An 18733-nucleotide genomic window follows, 5' to 3' on the forward strand; every position below is an offset into this window, starting at 1 on the left:
TAATATGGTGCTGTTTCACCGTCGTCTAAAGCGTCATCCTGAAACCAGCTCACACGCCTCCCTTTCCCGTTTGCCCAACCCCCCGCGCCATCGAAAAGTAATCCCCGCCCTTCTCCCTCGCTCTCACCCCAACATGACTACAAGAATCAACGCTCCGGAGCACCATGGGAGTTGTAGTTCCCGCCTCGCTAGCACGTTTGAGAAGGCGAGGCTTCAGCAAAATACAACTCCCATCTCGACCTTCGCACGCCGAGCCCCGTCGTCCAATCTGAATATGTGGGAGGAGCGCGTCCGCCCACAAAAGCCACAGCTATCTCCCCGTTATCGAACCCAATTGTGCACGAATTAAAGAGAATAGGCTGAAAATACAAACGCAGGTGGCGGCTCGTTTCAGGTACGCGGCGGACGGCGACGAGACGTCCGCGCGTCGTGTGTCGTCGGGGGAAGAAGCGGCGGGTGACAAGAGGCAGGAGCAGCGAGGAGGGTGTTGTCCTGGTGCTTAAATGGAAGTGGGTGGGCCTCCACGGTCACACACCGCCAACTTCTCTGTGGCCATCGTTCTGACAAGCACAAATTAGCTCGTTTATGGACTGCCTGATCGGCGAGAGCGACAGAAGACGGGGGCTGCGAGGAGTCCGAAGGTGCAAAGACGGTCACGGCGCGTGCTGTTGTTCCCCTTATTTTCGGGGGGCTGCTTGATTGTGCCTCCGCTTGGCACCGCCCTTCCTGGCTGGTGGGTGGTTTCGTCAAACGGGCTGATCCGCGACGGCCCTGAGACGAACATATAGGCCGTCCTCCGCCTCTGTACCCGGCCGGCCTTCTACCGTGAACTACACCCTCTCCCTCTCGGTATATTAATGCGTTATGAGTGGTAGGTACCCTCCCCCCTCTGCGTCTCCACCCCTCTCTCTCTCATGCTCTCTCTCCGTCTGACAGTTAGAAGGCTCCATGCCCCCTTTGATATTGATGATGAGGTTACTGCTTTCTCTTTAGTCTTTATTGATCACCTTTGTTTAACTATATTTGCTTTCCGCTCTCATTTTATTTACAGTCAGCACTATCTTTGTTACTGCCTGCTTTTGCCCTGTGACTTTATCCTGGAGGTGGTCATAAATGAAAAACAGAACATGCTCTGAAATAATACTTTCTTTTCCACAGACTCGAAGAAGGAATCATCTGGAACAGAAGGAGGGAAACCATCTAAACGGGGCAAAAGTTCAGGATCGCAGGTAAAATGAAAATGCTTTAGTTAATTAGTTTTCTCTTTTTTTGCATTGCCTGTAGGCCAAAAATGTTCTCACTCCCTCTCAGCCAGTCAGCCAGACACCTCTGGGGGCGTTTCTCTGGTGATATCCACTTCCTGCTTCTGTGCAACCCTGCTAAGAGCCAACCCAAAAAGTCTCATGAATACGCCTATATGGCTGTCACACTCCAGCAGATCTGCTTTTGAATTTGTCTATTTGAATTATAGTCAAATTCAGTTCCACTCATAGATTTATCTTAAACACCTGCAGTTTTTTTTTTCTTTACTGTTTGGCTCTCTAATTTCTATTTTTTAGCAAACCTGTAGAGGCTGCATACACATCCTACAGCCAGTACTGTCATGCACAGCCTTTGGTATGCTTATGTTGTAAACTGTAAACTATCTAAGGTTGTTTCTTTCTTTTTGTTAAGAGGTGTGTGACATTGAACATTTGCCCACGACCTAGTTTTTTTTTTTTTTTTTCGAAAAAGGGAGGAGAGAGAAGGCAGCATTTTTTTTCCAGTGTTCTGAGAAAAGAGAAATGTGGTTCTCACATGCCCACCCACTCGCTTCCTGTAATACCGCCCACTTCCACTGACAGCTCTCTGTCTCTTTGCTTTCTTTATGTCTTTTTTTGTCAAACACATTTCCTCCATTCCTCGTTATTCCGTTAATCTTTCCTCTCTTGTCCCAATTGTTTAATTGGGTAGCTGCTCGTAGTGGTGATTTTGCACTCCTTACCTTTTTGCATGACATGCGACAGTTTTTTGCAAAAGTATTCATTCCCTTTGAACTTTTTCACCGTCTGTAATGATAAAATCACAAACATTATCGCATTTTATTTGGTTTTTATGTGACAAACCAGCACAAACCAGTCCATAATTGTGACTGGTTTGTGCTAAGAAAATAAGAAAATTATTTTAAAAAATAGCTCAGTGAGATTGGATGGAGAGTGTCTGCAGTTTAGGTCTGGACTTTGACTGGGTCGTTCTAGCACTTGATCTAAATCATTATGGTGTAGCTGTGGCTGCATGCTTGGCGGTTTTTGTCCTGCTACTGAACCACCCTGTCCATCTCCAGTCTTTTTCAGTTTCTATAATGTTTTCTGCCAGGATTGACTTGCATTCAACTCCCACCATTTCTGAGTAAATTCCAAACAACCTCTCTTTTCCTACAATAGAAAAGCATTCCCACTGCATAATGCTTCCACCGCCATGTATCAGCATGTTGTTAGTTAGTTTTCCAGAGTTTGAACGGGCCTCTCGGCTGCTTCTCGGATTAACGCTCTCCATACCTGGCCTGTCAGTTTAGCTCGACGGCGTCTTCTGCAAGACGTTCAGAGGTTGTTCGGTATTGTTGTAAAACCTAACACTGCTTTGAGCCTCTCCATGTCTTTACCCCCGACCTGTCTGCTGTGTTTTCTGGTCTTTATCCACTGCAAGAACACAAAGTCGTAAAGTATATTTTGTCTAGTTTCCAGTGCAAATATCTTGGTGCACTTGACAAAAATGACTGACAACTAACTTTTCAGCACGATATAGGAGCTTGTTTTAAATAAATAATTCCTTTATATTGATGAAAAAGTACTAGTTATAAGTGAAATAATATCCTAGCGGAACTAGCACTTTTTTTTGTCTTATTTCAAGTGTACTAAGATATTTGCTTGTTGTTCACTAATGTTGAAACTAGACCAAAACTACTTTACGACTTTGTGTTTTTGCAGTGTGGTGCTTTTTGTTCACTAATGTTCTCTAACAAACCGCTGGGGCCTCCATAGACAGGCTTTTTAAATAATAAACTAGGAAACTTTGGTTACTAATTATGCGAATTCAAGAGGCAATTATTTAGGGTTTAGACAATAAACAGTATCATTTTTGAGCTTTTGCTTTTAAGTTGCGCCATCATCATTTGTTTGTGTCTTTAACAAGATCTCGCTTTTTCATTACTTCCAGGATTCCTCTCAGCCGTCTCCGCTGGCTCTGCTAGCAGCCACCTGCAGTAAGATCGGAGGGCAGGGGGGAGCAGAGGTGGCCCAGGCCCAAGCAGGTGCCCAGCAGATCCAAGTGCAAGCCGGTCAGATCCAGCTCCAGGCGGGCCAGCTTCAGGGTCAGATCGTGTTGGACGCAGCAGGGGGCCAGGCCCTGGTGCCCCAGCAGCTAGAACTGGTCCCTGCTCAGTTCACGGGGAACGGCTGGCAGATCATTACGGCAGCGCCAACGATGGCCAAGGAGAACACCAGTCAGCCTGTTGCTGTGACGGTGGCCAGTACTCTGGCCAATGACAGCTCACCTGGAGGACGCAAGGTAAAGGTTATTGGGGGAATCGTGGCTTTGGTGAACTTGATCTTATGCTTCTGCGCCAACATGCATTACAACTCGTCTCCTCTTTGGCAGTTGAAAACAACAAGTGGCACCAACAGTGTCCCAGCCAATCAGCAGCAGCAGCAATTCCAGATCATCCAGGTTCAGAACCTGCCCAGTGCTGGAGGCGGCGTCCAGTATCAGGTCATCCCTCACCTGCAGACTGCCGATGGACAGCAGATCCACATCAACCCGCAGCCGGCTTCCATCGGGGCCCTGCCTGAGCAGGTGCAGCTCATCCAGACCCCAAACTCAGGCCAGGCCCAGGCTATTCTCCAACCAGCCAACCAGCAGGCTATTCTACCAAGCACAGCCAATCAGACGGTCCCGTTGCAGATCCGTCCCGCACAGACTTTTCCCATCCAGCTGCAGACTCTGCAGGGCTCCCAGACTCCCGTTATGACGACCGTACCCATAAACCTCGGCGGCATGACTCTGGCCCTGCCGGTAATCAACAACGTGGCGGGGAGCGGGGCGGTGCAGCTCATCCAATCGGCAGATGGCACCTTCTCCGTCGCTAACGGCAACCAACTGGTGACGACGGCGGTGCCAGGAGGAGTTCCCGCAGCACCCAGCGCCGGGTCGACGCCAACGGCAGCCGAAGGGGACGGCACGTCGGACGGCGCTCAGGGTGTCGCGGCCGCACCTGACGGCGCACCCGATAACTGCCAGGTACAGAGCGGCGAGACAGACTCCCAGAGCCAGAACCAGGCCAATGGGCTCCAGAACCAGTCGGACGCTCCGGGAACCATCCAGCAGGTGATCGTGGGCCAGGTGGGACACCAGCTGGTGCAGCAGATCCAGCTGCAGTCCCCCGTTCAGAGTCAGGGTCAGACGCAGAACCAGCAGCTACCACAACACATTCAGACCCTCCAGCTGGCGCCTGGACAAACCCTGCAGCCCATCCAGGCCTTCCAGAACCCGGCGCAGGTTCTTATCCGCGCTCCCACCCTGTCCTCGTCTGGGCAGATCACCTGGCAGACCCTCCAGCTGCCCGGCGGGGTCTCCTTGCAGGGCGGCCTGGGGGCGGCAGTGCCACAGCAGCTAACCCTGGCTCCGGTGGCCGGCGGGACGGCATTAGGGAGCGGGGGATTGGTGTCCCTGAGCGGAACCCCCCTGACGCTCAGCGCGGCCCAGATCAACCCAGGTTCAGGCGTCCAGACGGTCAGCATCGCTGGACTTGGCACTGCAGGGGTTCAGGTGCAGGGTGTTCCTCTCACCATCACCGGTCTACAGGGTAAGATGTTATGTATAATTCTCACATTTACAATTCAAAGCTGCAGTATTTGAGCTCATTTGTTTCAGCCAATTTGCATTTGATGTAACTAAAACCATTTTGGATCTTGTTCTGCTTCCTCTGTTTTCCGTCCACAACAATGTGCTTATATATAAAAAGAAAAACTACGCAATGTTTCAATCTCTCGTAGGTCAACCACAGAGTCAGGACGCGGTTAAAGTTCAGCCTTCTCCCGTGACGGTCACTGTCGGCAGCGTGGCCTCGGGTTCGTCGGTGAGTCCAGACCAGCTCGGCTCCGTTCAGAGTTCTTCAGACCAGGAGGGGCCGCCCAGCAAGAGGCTACGACGCGTCGCCTGTTCCTGTCCAAACTGCAGGGATGGAGAGGGAAGGTACAGATTAGAGCAACGCACCACAACACGCAGGACTTTATTGTTTTTTTTTTACTTTTAATTAAAAGACGGAAATATGACAGAATGAATGCCGAAACGATGCAGAAGACAGAAAGTGAAGTGAATGCTGTCTTTCTGAACTTTTCACGTCAACACTTGTGACTCACAGATTGAACACGCTGACATATAATTTGAGTAATTCTGTAGGACGTTTTCGTTTAGTTTTTATCTGTTTTTTTTCTGGGGGACAAACGTTAACGAAACTATTTGATCCACAAAATTAATGCTGGAACACATCATCACACCGTGAGGACATGACAAACCAGAAAGTGGGTCAGATTTGATTGGAAGACTGATGGAGCTAAACATAAGAAAAAAAAAAAACTTTAATGGCACCAAAAGAGTTTTGACTAAACAACCGGGAATGATTTGAATGAAATGTGTTAGAAGGGTCCAGTCAAAGTCCAGACTCACAATAAATACAATGGAAGATTTGTGGAAAGAATTGAAAATCGTTGTTCACAGATCGATTATGTTGTAATTATATCAAAAAATGCTAATTTGTGACATTTTTTCTTTCTTAAAGGAGACAATGCATATTAATACATCAAAATATACCAATTTGAGTTTTTTAGACATTTCTTTCCTCTTTGCCATTATGCTACCACATTAAATGCTAGGTACTATAAACATATTCTAACAACTCCTGGAAAAAAACTGGAATTTCCTTTAAAGGTCTTGCTGTTCCACTACAATTAAGCTGAATTCCCACCTCTCGTGTTTCTAGGAACAGCGGAGACCCGACCAAGAAAAAGCAGCACATCTGCCACATGGAGGGCTGCGGGAAGGTGTACGGCAAGACGTCTCACCTGAGGGCCCACCTGCGCTGGCACACCGGCGAGAGGCCGTTTGTCTGTAACTGGATCTTCTGTGGGAAGAGGTTCACCCGTAGCGACGAGCTGCAGAGACACCGGAGAACACACACGGGTAGGCCAAACACACGAGCCTGGTCTGAAAAGGAAGCGCTTGGGTCCGGTTGCATTTGTAACGCCGAAGCCATTTCCTTTTGGAAAGCTAAAATCTAAAAGAGGTGGTAAATGTTTGGCAGAATAAACGGCAACATCTAAAAGAGAAAAAAATAAATAAAAAAAGTCAAGGATGCTGGTTAGGAGCTGTGATTTAATCTAATTTCCTTTCGTCTGCTGTGCTAAAGGAGAGAAGCGTTTCGAGTGTCCTGAATGCTCCAAGCGCTTCATGCGCAGCGACCACCTATCAAAGCACATCAAGACTCACCAGAACAAGAAGGGCGGCGCCGCCGTCGCCATAATCACCACCGACGACATGGAGGAGGACCCCCCCGAAGGTCTGGCAGAATCCCCGCAGATAGTCGCCGTGGGAACCCTCACGCGGGACTCTGAACCCGCTACGCCCACCACCTCCAACCACCTGGAGGAAGAGGAGGAGGAAGAGTTTGAATAGACAAATCGAAGGAAGACTTCCCGATATATATATATATTTTTTGTCGTTGTTGTTGATTTTTGGAGGCGTTTGCAGGGACTTTTGCATCATTTTAAAATTGTTTTCTTATAAACAGAAGGAACTTAAAAGAGGATCATGTAATGGTCGTGAAGTGGACAAAAAAAAAGAAAATATAAACAATACAATCTGAAGAAAACTAACATATAATGAGATATTAGTTTGGCTTTTATGTAATAATCTATAACATTTCCATGTGCATTGAGGGGACAGAATGTAAGCAAGATGAGCACAAGACAGGGGGACCTGAGGAAAGTAAAACCATCCAACAGTGAGAGGCATTTTCCTAACAAGAATCCAACTCTATGCACAAAGATGTGTTCCTGTTTCATACCTGTCTGACAGTGCTGAGGTCAATGGTACAGGACGGTTGCAGAGCGGCAACAGCGCAGGGGCAGTCTGGGACACTGTGTGTGTGTGTCTGTGTGGATAAGCGTGATCCGAGCAGATGGCTGTGTGTGTGTGTGTGTGTGTGTGTTTGTGTTTGCGTTCCCATTCTGCTCCAAAGATGATCTACCTATGGTGAGTTTTATTCAAGGTTCAGGTTCAGTCCTCAGATCAGATTCAGGTGTTGATTTGTTTGATTAGTCAACAAATTATTCTTAAAAGAGGAAATTCTAAAAGAGAAGAAGAGTAGTGGGGCGAGAAAAATAAGCACATATAAAAAAAAAAGATTTATAAATAATGCATTCCTTATTGAAGCGCAGTGGCCATTAGAATACAAATAAAAGGTTTCTATAGAGAGAGAAGGGGAAAAAAAACAATCTAGCTTTCTACAACTTTGTTTGTGTAGGGAAAGCAATACTATAACGACAATCCTTGTGAAACCATGTTTACATTGCCAGGGCAAGTTTTCGTTGTTGATGCGATGAGCCGGTTTGTTTCGAGAATCAGAGAAAGCAAGTGCTGCCGTTTGAGCAAACCCGAGAGCTCGCAGTCGTCGGAGGACCGGCTTCGGCATCAGGGCTGCATCATCGGTTTTCACACAGCCTGGCTGCCTAACGACGGTTTTCTCAGGTGGCAGCACCGTCGCCGATGCTACTTGGTGCTTCTTGTGCTTTGGTGAACCACAGCGCAAGCAGCTGAAGTAGCTAAGAGCTGCAGTTGAGTTAAGCTCTTTAGCTATGTGGATGTAATATTTTTTTTGTTGATGTTGCTCTGTGTTAGTTCAGTGCGTACCTTCTTTGAATTAAAAAAACATCATTATTTTAAAGAATTTGAATTTTTTTTTTAAAGCCCCTCTTCAGGTGTGTGGACACAGGACCCCATCGTGTATGGCTAATTTATTATTTATCCTTTGATTTGTAATATTTGCCTTTTGCTGGACTTGTATTTGTGTGCGTTGGTTCTAAGGTTGTGTACAGCATGTTTCAGTTCTTGCCGTAGTGCTGCTTTTCTCTTCTTCGGTCTGCTCTTTAATTTTTTATTTTTTTTTTTCTTTGCGCCATAATGTGTTTTTGGAAAAAATAAAATAAAGAAGAAGAAATAAAAAAAAATGTCTAAAGCTAAAAAGATTGATACCAAACAAATTTAGATGTTTTTAAAATCTTTTTTGTGTGACAACTAACTTTTCTTTTCTATTTTGTAGTGACATCTCATTTGTAAAATCTTTTTCTAAAGATGTTTGTTCGTCTCCATGACATTTGATAATGGGTTTTTGCCAGGTTAGCCTTAAAGGCTCCAGTTTATTGATATTTTTAAAACTGGTTTGTACAAATGTGTTATGTCAGCAAAAAAAAAAAAAAGACTGAAAAAGAGATAACTCGAAGCAGAAAACATGCTTTGCCTGCTTAACACTTGACAATAAAGTGAGTCTTACATTTCTTCAGATGCCTGTGTGTCTGTATAAACAAAGGTTGGGAAGCCTGTTTGCACCACAAAGGGTGATAAAAAAAACAAAACATTTATCTTATATTGTACTGCATAAATGTACACTGAACGTTTTGAAAGGTGTCACACTTAAGGCCTGGGGGCCAAGTTCGGCCCACCAAAACCTTTTGTGTGGCCATGTAGAGTCCTGATGGACACTTAAAGGAAACCTTTAAGATAAGTTGTTTTTTTTTTAAATCGATCAAAGCTGTTTTTATCTATATACTGTCAAATTACATCAAAGTGGAAAATGTCCAGTATTATTTAATTTTATTGAGTCATCAAATGCAGGCAGCTTTGTATTAAAAATATATCAGTAGTTTTATCAGTACCATCTGCCCCAACCATTCCTTTGACAATGTTTGGGATCTTGACATGGCCCAAAATGAAAAGGAGTGCGACACTAATGGACCAGAACATTTGTTCCCCTACTTGTGACAATTCCCAGGGAATAATTAAGTTTTGTTTTCAGTTATACTTTTCCAAAAAGGCCAAATCTGAGACGTGGCTCTTTGCTGCTCCTCCAAGGTTACCATCAGCCTCTTGACAGCCAGTGGGTAACTTTGGTTCAGATGCTCTGATTTTTGCTCCCGTTAGTTTAAGTTTGGAGTTTTGCAAGAATTTTTTTTTTTTTCCCCAGAACTTTCCCAAAGCTTGAGCTGTTGTATTACTCAACCCCGGTTTAAACTTTTACACATTATCCCTGACTTGTGTGATCCGTTCCTTGGTCTTCGTGACGTTTGTTCACTAATGTCCTCCGATAAACATCTGAGGTACTCTTGGCACAGATAAATTAATTTGATATTAAAATTGTGCATGTCAGTTAAAAATCTTACAGGTATAAGAGTAATGGGGTCTGAATGCAAGTGTTGGTCAAGAAAGAATTTCATTCTCCAATTTGGTGCTCAATTACCCATACTTCTGGTAGATTTTCTAATAGGACAGGCATATTTCAAAAGATAAAGTCATATATAAAAAAAATGTTTCAAATAAAAAAGTAATTATGGCTGGGCCACGCCAAAACCTTAATAATACCTTCTGTCACAATAAACTACATTAATAATGAATAATGTTGGGGTTTGAATAATACCAGGGAAAAAATATAAAGCCGGCACTGTTCTCTTTTTCACAAACTTTATTAAGATGTAAAAAATAAACCAGTGAGAATGGTATAAAGTGTTACAAGGCTATTTGAATCAAAGCTTCAGTTTTTGCTATAAAAAGGCACACTACAACATTTAGGTAAAAGAAAAAAAAAATCAAGTTTAGAAAAAATTGTACAACTTAAAGATCTTACATAAACAACAAGAACATCCCTGCAACACAAACACAAACCAGGATATACATATGTATATATATAAAAAAAATACCAATAGTATGAAACTCATTAAGGTGACATTAAAAAAAAATCCCAACAAAGTTGGATAAAAGGTCAGGAATGTGTTGGGAATTAAAATGTGCGTTAAAATGTTTTTACAGTATGGTGCAGCACCAGAAGACGTTTGGTTTTCTGGATTTCACTGCAGCTCCTTCTGGATACTGAAACAGAAGAAAAACAAAAACAAAAAAAAAGAACATGAATTTCAACTGTGTGAACATTTCCTACTAAAACTAACAAATCTTAGCTTTTTTAAATCAGCTTATTTTCCCCCAATGTTACAGCTCTACAGTCAAACAGCAGGTATTGCTCCGAATAACAATTAAGAGTTAATATGAATAATCCATATCGCTTAAAGGAACGCCATGATTTTACTGACATTAAACTGACTTAAACGCATAAACAACCACAAGAAAGTGATCTCTAGTAGAATCTCCACATTACGTGCTTAAAACACCACCAACAAAAACAGATTTGCTTTTAATTCAGTTTTCTCCCATCACAGCCGTTTTTTTGGTTCGATTCTGCCCCTTTCACATTCAACCGCACAGTGAAAACGAGGAAGCTCACCTCTCCAAATACTCGTGGACGTTATCGTGGCCGTTGTAGCGCGCCAGGGCCACCAGGGTCCCCGTGGCGCAGCGGCCCTCCTTCTTACGACACAGACTGCAGTTACACATTCCCCGGCAGATGGGACACGACCACGTCTGACAGAAACAGAAAAAGGAAGTAGGGGACGGTTATTGTCTCTACTTGCTCTCTAGACTCTGTAGTAACTGGAACTAGAGATGTTTCATTCAGGCAGATGTTACTGGAGGTCAATAACAAATAAGGTGTGCACTGCGTGGTTTATTAGGGAACATCCATTATGGATTTAAATTTAATTTCTTGTTTATAAAATTCATTAAAAGTAAATTTTTTTTCCCTCTTTTTTTTTTTTGTCATTTCGTTTTAGGAAAAAAGCGTCTGCTACGTGTGTAAACACTGACCGGGTCGAGCAGAACGGTGCGCACGTCCTCTCCGTAGCGATTCTTCAGGCACGGTCCGCAGTACTGACCTTTGACCCCCACGCAGTAACCACTACGGCACACCGTCTTGGTGTCCAGAGTCTTCTGTCTGCACTGGTGGCATGAGCTTCCCTGAAAGGCCGTGAAGAAAGCGACTCAGGCGGCCTGCCGGCGTCACGGAACAAACGGAGGCCAAAGGTGAAAGACGTGAAGCCACTCACATTGTCTTTGTCCCAGATCTTGTCTTTGCTGCGGTACGCCACGTTTTCCAGGTCCTCGTCCGTGATCTCGTCGACCGACTTCACCAGGAACTGACTCTTCCTGGACCTGGGGCTTCTTCTGTTTTTCTTTCTCCCGTCAATAAGGTCCTCATCCACCTGACCAGTGGGGAACAGATCGCACAGGCCTCAAACAAGGTCATGCGAAAACCTTTCCTTCTTTTTCAATGAGTCAAAATCGTTGGGATTTTGACCATCTGAATGGATCGTTTAACAGATTGCTTTTATTAGGAGACTAAAACTAAACTAAACACTAGATACAAAGTGCATTCATTTGAAACCTGCTGCAGAAATAAAGTCCAACAAGAACATGCTCCTAATGTTCTGCAGTATTCTTTTCAACCTTTCGTTCATGCCCACCTCCATCAGTCTCCAGATGTCCAGAGTCCGTGGTTTTCTGACGCGAGCTGGCTCAGGTTTTTCCTCCACCCCGAAGTTCTCCGGAGGACGAGCCTTGCGCGACGGGTTCCTCCTCTCTGACCCCACATCGGACTTAAACCTGCGCTTCTGCGGCGACACCTTCTGCGATATCCTCTTCCTCTTCTGCAGAAAAGAAGAGCAGTTTTTGTTTTGCTTCCTGATGATTTATTTTTTTTCTAAAACCAGGACATGGTGAGCATACACCAATGAGTTTACTGATTATCACAACTCATTTCAGAAAATTTCAATAGTAATTTAATGTGTATTAGCAAGTAAGTCTCAATTCTTTCCACCCAAGTCTCAAGTCGAGTCAAAGTCCTAGATTTAAAAGGGGTCGTGTTGTGAATTTTCCAGGCATTTGCTGCCATTTTATAGCAAAATCAAGTAACTATGTTACCTTCAGTTATTATAAAAATGCTGTAAATGCCTCAAGAGAAATTTGATCTCACAATTTAACAACTTGAAGAGTCTCTTTAAGAAACTCTTTGCGACACTCTGCCTTCAGCCCATCATCACAACAATGCCTCTCCATTATGCCGTTAACCCTTTCATAGGCGCTTCAAGGATTTCTCAAACACGCACAAAAGAATCAGAGCAACACTTCAGCTAGGCTTTTGGTGAGGGGAATCCGTGTACTCGGAACCTGTAAGAAAATAAAGACGTCTCCGAGCTTTTTTTTGAAGGCCTCCGTTCATTTTGACCCGTTTGTGTTAGTTGTTTGTGCAAAGCGCTCACCTGAGGCGTGTCCAGCGGAGTCAGGTCAGCCAGGGAGGTCAGACCAGCAAACAGCTTTGCGAGCTGAAAAGAAAAAAAAAATCACAGAAAAATGATTCAAGGATGTGTAAAAAGTTAACAACTAGAAAAAAATGCAAACATATCCTTACACTAAGACATTACCATGGCTTTGTTTTCCTGTATGTTGCGATCTCGTTTTATCAGGCTTTGGCACAGGGGCTCCTTCTTCTCCTTCACCACCACCTTCTCCTCCTCCTCCTCCTCCTCCTCCTTCCTGTTGACCTTCCTCGGCCTTCCTCTCCCTCTCCGAGGCGGATCACCCCCTCTGGCTGGCTTAGTAACATTTCTCTTATTCTGGTTTTTTGGGGGGGCAGGTCCTTTCTTGCCTGGAAACCTAGAGAGCAATTTCTTAATTTCAGCTGAGCGTGCCGCCACCCTCTGCATTTTCTTTCTAGTTCAATCCTGATCGTTCAGTGATCTACAAATCCTCACACCTAAGCGCGACCAACAGGCTCCTTCTCTTCGGCTCAGGTGGCTCCTCGCCGTCCGAGTAGAAGCCTGTGTCTTTGTCGCTTTCCCCTTCTGAGTCAACAACCTGAGGGAAAACCAAAAATAATTAAAAAAAAAAAAAAATCAAGGCGTAAAGGATGAACTTTCATTTTGTGGTCAAAAGTGTTTATTAAGAATATCCTACTTTGGTCTTTTGCTGCTTTTGGAAGCATCCTCCGTCCTCTTCTGCCTCATCCTCGCTGAATCCTTCAAACTCCTCCTCGCTGTCTGATTGGCTGAACAGACGAACCAGCTCAGCAGTTATATACTGGGATTTGAAAGTTGGAGCCTGTTGGCAGAAACACCCCGCATGAAAATAAATTGTTGTGTTTCCACGGAAGGTCAAGAAAAAAAAAGGTACACAGCAGGTATTTATTTGTTCATTTCAAATGATAGACAAGAGAACTGAACTTTTATAGAATATTTAGGCTCTCAACCTCAGGATTCTTGAACTATACACCAGAGGGAGACAAAGTAAATCTGTTAGCATGACCTGACACTAAACTAACTGTGTGCAGCTGTAAAAGGGAGAAGAATTCGCGCCGGGATCAATAGAGCTGGAGCTGGCCGTCACAGAACAAAACTTATCTTTTGGACTTTGAACGAGCAGCACCAGAGGAATCCTTATCGCTGCAGGCCTGCCGGGCCGCAGCGAGACGAAGTGAAAAAGGAAAAAAAACACTTAACCCTATATTTCATTCCCACCAGCTTTACTTCCCCACAGTAAGAATCCCAAACATACAACGGTTTCTTGCCATAAATGGGTCATAACTCACCAATTCCTCCACTTCAGAATTCTTTAAGCTTTTCCGTTTTACTCTAAACAGTACCTCCACACACCAGCAACCACAAAGACCAGTGCTTTCATAATTTATGGCTTATTGTAAGGCCCTGCTAGGTTCAGTCAGGGACTTTTACATACACACTGCTATGTTTGTAATCAATAAAGATAGTGCAACATTGAATTTGTACATCATTCTTATGTATGTTTTTGTTTACATCCTGTCTGTACTGTCGGACATTAAAGATGCTAGCTGGACCTTGCTGCAAAATGAACGACTTTTTAAATGTAGTTGTCCACCTGTAGGATAACATACTTCTTGTAAGCAAACAAAAAAGTAAGCACCAATGTACAACTGTTTCTGATGACATTACATAGGGCACAAGCACAACTAACTTTGTTGTTTTTTTTTTGTTTTTTTTTGAGTAGACACATTTGCATTTGTTTTTCCCTCTTTATTCAAATCTTTTCAATAAACTTCATCCTTAAAGAGCGGTTAGTTGTGTTCTGCACAGCTTTCGGAAAACATTTAAGCTATGGCTGACAACACATAGCATTTTCATAAGAGTAAGAGGACTGGCTGGAATAAAGAGATTTAACCATCAAAGATTTTCAGCAATTATTCAGAACCAAGTCTGGCTGATGTGGTTCATTGAGTCCTAAAAACACTTTCTTGCAAAACCACCAATGATAATAAATGATCATCTGGTAGACACACTTATAATGGATCAGCATGCTGCAGTACAGCCCATCACTCACACAGATGAGTTGTTTACAAATCCCTAGTGCCTCTTGTGGCGTCATCAATAAAAACAGCAGGATAAGAAGATGTTTTGTTTGAGCTCACCGGTGAGAAATGCAATATTTTGTGGTATGCTGTTGCATTAATATGCATGCAGCGTTATCCAACTATGATTTTACTGCAACTGTAGATCTGAGAGATAAAAAAGGCAGTTCCTTTAAATGCATGTTTGAAGTTCGAATAAAACCTTTAAACACGAAACATAAGCGCCTTCATTTAGACTTGCAAAATACTTTCTGGACGTTCATTTAAAGTGCAGTTGAAAACAAACCATAGGATTACTTGTTAACAGAGGTTAAAACAAGTACTAGCTTATTTACCACCACGATATCCAGGGCCGTTCGTGGAGGTGTGGTTAGAAAAAAACAATATATAACGGCTTACATTTCGGTAAAGAACAGAAAAACCCAACAACATGGCGGTCCGGGTACTTACATCTGACTTGAGGGTCATTTTGGGGGTTATTCCTTTAGCTTAAAGTTTTCTGGAGAGAAAGTTTAAGCTCATGAAATGAAATCAATGAAAAAAAGGTGGATTTAAAACCGACCCGCTCAAGAGTGTTACAGAAAATGGGGCTCGTGTTGTCGCCGTGCGCACACGTAAAGTGTGCTTTTCTTTTTGCACAGAAACGTAACTAACTTGCCAGCATATTTACAATTTCACAAATAAGTAAACGTATAGCTAAATCTCAAATACATGTACAGATTCTCCAAGTCTGAAGAAGAAGTCAGCCCACAGATTCCCCTCCTAAACTCGGAATGGTTCGGTCCGGCTTCGCGCGGAAACAGCACGTGGGGGTGGCCAGGATCCTCGGCCTAAACAACAGCTCCAGTCTCGATCACATCTTTTCTTTATGATGTAAATGCGACCACGAAGGCAACACTCTGTAAATGCATCGTCTATTTCTTAAGCCCTGCTTCTAGATACCTGAATGTTGGAACAACGTCAAGTCTCTATTTCTGTGGCACATTTAAAGCAAGTGATTGAAAGCACTTCACAAAGCACTAGCAACAATTTATTTATTAGAAATAGACTACTAAAAAAAAAACAGAATAAAACTTTGTGATGCATTTAAATGCGTCTGATCTACAGCTCATTGCATGAAAGTTGTTTCATAAAAAGACAGACTGTGAGGCTCTAACATGCAAAAGCAGATTGTTTCACCAGAAACTAATTTTAAGGAGTTTTCATCTCCTCTTTTAAACCTGTATCTAGGATTTGTTGACATGTAGATATTAAAACTCTGGGGAAAGTTCAGGGAAATATAGAGGCACCATAGGTGTCATGATCCTTGGGATTTTCTTTTTGTTGTTGTTTAATTTTGTTTTGTACTTTATGTAATGCATAGTTTAAAGTCTTAGTCTTGGTAACTAAATGAATTATTTAAGAATCAGCCAGCAAACCATTCGGAATAAGTGATGACAAATTGAGAGAAAGGTGTTTTCCTGGCTTTACAAAGTTACAGATGATTTATCACAGGGATTGAAATGTGATCAGCCACTGATGACATCAACGTGCAATAACAAAATATACTCAAGGGTCTCGTTTTCATTGTTTCAGGCAGTAGTTTGATCTCTGCACAAAGACAACTTGTGTAAATCAATCACATAGTCATGGTCTCTAGGGCATGCCTGGACTGATGCTGTTGGTATGCAGACTGCTCCAATTTTCTCGCTGAGGAAGAATACTTCTCCTTTTCAGACCCCTGCTACTGTCTTAATTTGAGAATGTTTTCTTTTGGTCACCATATTCTACAATTTCTCTTTTTTAATGTAAGTGGACATGAATTTTTTGTCACATTTGGTTTAGTATGTCTAGCTGCTCCAGTCAAGTCAAGCCATTTTATTTATATAGCACTATTTAAAAACAATAATAGTTTCACAAAGCGCTCCAAACCAGAACATGGTTAAGAATTTGTTTATGTATGACATACATATTGAATAAAAGAAATAAGAAGTCACGTTGCTGCTGCCTGGTAGGACTGTAATGTGAAAAGTAATGGGTTTCACAGAGTTTATCTTGTATAATTTGATTGGTCAAACACATTTAGCAAAGACATTTAGCAAACATATGTTTGAACTACACTGAACATATGTTGCTTATGCAGTTAACCAAGCTCTTGAAAATATCTCATACGAGTTTTATATGGCTCAGATTTCTTTAATACACAGAAGAAAAACAAGATTTCAGTGATATGCGTTAAATTATCTTAAATTTTGCATTGATATTTTCTGGTCAACACATTTAAATAAAATCATCATAAAGAAGGACTGTGTCATAATGATAAAAACCAAACTGAAAAAAAAATGTAAAGAAAATTTGCCATGTTTCATTCCTCATGTTTAGTTTGATCACTTCTGATCAGATTCAGAATTTAAGTCTCAGCAGTCACTGACAATATGGATGAAGTTTACAAACAAAGGATAGTGGAACTGTACATGTTATATCGTTCCATTTTCTGGCTGGGCCCGAATTTGTGTGCACACACGGTTCCGATCCTCCTGCATTATTTGGCTCTCCTGTGTCCCAAAAGTTAAAGGTAAAAGTAGACCCATCAGACCAGAAGTACGTTCCATCCTTCTGAGCGTCAGAGAGTCCAATCCAGTTGATTGCCTCAGCGGGATCAAAGTTTCTGATCAGCAGTTTGACAAAGTTCTCTTCTTCCAGACTGTGGATGGACACCAGGTTGGCTCCTTGGGTCAGACAGTGCTGCTCTGCATCAGCCCAGGTCATCAAAGTGGCGATGTACTTGTAGCAGCGCTCATTGAAGCCGAACCAGAACGGGGGACAGCCGCCCCGCTGTAGTTTCATCTCCTGTCTGTCTGAAGGAACCTCAGCAGCCAGAGAGAGACCAAACATGAAGAACAGCAAAATCATCTTGGAATCTAATGTTGTTGATTCTGAGAGATTTCAGAGTTTTGCTGGAGTTGTTCTGCAGGGATGGATGCTGAAAAGAGTTCTGGAGAGACAGGAGTTCACCTGTTCTCTTTTATATCCGTCAGAAAGGGCGTCTATCGTGTTCCTGTTAATGAGCTACTTTAATGTTTGTTTTGATTTCCCATAAAAACTATCCTTTAAAATAAACTCTTTATCAGATTCCTTCCCTTGGAAGTATTATCTTATCACAGTTGTGTACACAAACATGTTTTCAAAAATCAGATGCAGATGGAGTTTGCATCAGATCTCAGTTCACTTGTCTTCAGACGCCATCACAGCAGAAGAAGAAAAGGTGAAAAGAAAAAAAAAAACAATGATATTAAAATTTTCGGTGGACCAGGTACTGATCCTGCTCCCCTTTAAAACTTTGTAAGCAAAATCTGACTGTAACACACAAAGGTGTTGTGTCATAAACTAATTCTAGATTGTATGTTTGTATTAATTCTCTTTAATTCAAAGGTAAAAGAAAAAAAAGAAGAAATTACTTCATATAAATAATAGTCTTGTACTTAAATAATAAAGTTCTATGACACTTTGTTAAAATAAAAACATCTTATGACAGTGGTTCATGAAGGTAAAATACCATAATGCGCCCTAACACTGTTTTACTGAATGCTCTTGCTGCCCTCTAGTGGCTAGGAAACAGCACTAAATCGAATTTAAGTTTACAGCTTAAAACAAATCTTGGCATTGCACAAACAAGGAAAGAAAACACATACATTTTGACATTGAAATACAGAAATATTTTCATCAAAAGTTCTTTGAACATGACAACAGCATGGACAAAATATGTAGGACTTGATAATAACCAAAATATGTTTGTGTAACTCACATTCAGGAGTTTTTAACTGTCACAAGTCCAAAACTCAGGGACATTTGTCTGCAGGTTTTGTGCACATCGTCCACATCTAAACTGAGCAATAAGCAATTGGTCAGCATAACATATCACTCTACAAGAAGAGAACCATGACTTCAAAATTGATTATTACAGTTGATAGAGACAAAGACTGCTGTTTTCCCCCTTTAAAACTGTAGCTCAACTACTAAGTAATGTAAGCTGTAGTTGAGCTACATTTGAACAAGAGTCAGAAATCAGGAAAATGCTTCTTCTCTGTGCTTGTACAGTTTTTTTTTTCAATCCTGGTGTTTAGAGCCCACTGTCCTTAATGTTTTAGACCAGGGGTCACCAACTCCAGTCCTCGAGGGCTACCA

General features: G+C 42.6%; 3 protein-coding genes across 3 annotated transcripts; 1 reads left to right on the top strand and 2 right to left on the bottom strand.

The window, feature by feature from the left end:
• Positions 1-230: 230 nt before the first annotated feature.
• On the top strand, positions 231-8588 carry sp4 (sp4 transcription factor). Its single transcript, XM_007547542.2, has 7 exons — positions 231-871; positions 1159-1229; positions 3196-3546; positions 3637-4840; positions 5031-5229; positions 6017-6216; positions 6443-8588. The coding sequence occupies exons 1-7, from the start codon at positions 865-867 to the stop codon at positions 6706-6708; spliced, it is 2298 nt and encodes a 765-aa protein (XP_007547604.1). The 5' UTR covers positions 231-864; the 3' UTR covers positions 6709-8588.
• A 1163-nt stretch (positions 8589-9751) lies between these two features.
• Positions 9752-15217, bottom strand: cdca7b (cell division cycle associated 7b). The gene is made up of 10 exons (XM_007547544.2): positions 15020-15217; positions 13147-13290; positions 12947-13047; positions 12615-12846; positions 12453-12515; positions 11658-11840; positions 11241-11396; positions 11002-11151; positions 10583-10719; positions 9752-10173 (listed from the first exon to the last, which is right to left on the bottom strand). The coding sequence occupies exons 1-10, from the start codon at positions 15035-15037 to the stop codon at positions 10152-10154; spliced, it is 1206 nt and encodes a 401-aa protein (XP_007547606.1). The 5' UTR covers positions 15038-15217; the 3' UTR covers positions 9752-10151.
• A 1755-nt stretch (positions 15218-16972) lies between these two features.
• On the bottom strand, positions 16973-17477 carry LOC103135185 (ladderlectin-like). Its single transcript, XM_016669224.1, has one exon. The coding sequence runs from the start codon at positions 17459-17461 to the stop codon at positions 16973-16975; it is 489 nt and encodes a 162-aa protein (XP_016524710.1). The 5' UTR covers positions 17462-17477.
• Between the last annotated feature and the right edge of the window lie 1256 nt (positions 17478-18733).

This window comes from Poecilia formosa, unplaced genomic scaffold (genome assembly GCF_000485575.1).
Source record: "Poecilia formosa unplaced genomic scaffold, Poecilia_formosa-5.1.2 Scaffold21, whole genome shotgun sequence".
Lineage (NCBI taxonomy): Eukaryota > Metazoa > Chordata > Actinopteri > Cyprinodontiformes > Poeciliidae > Poecilia > Poecilia formosa.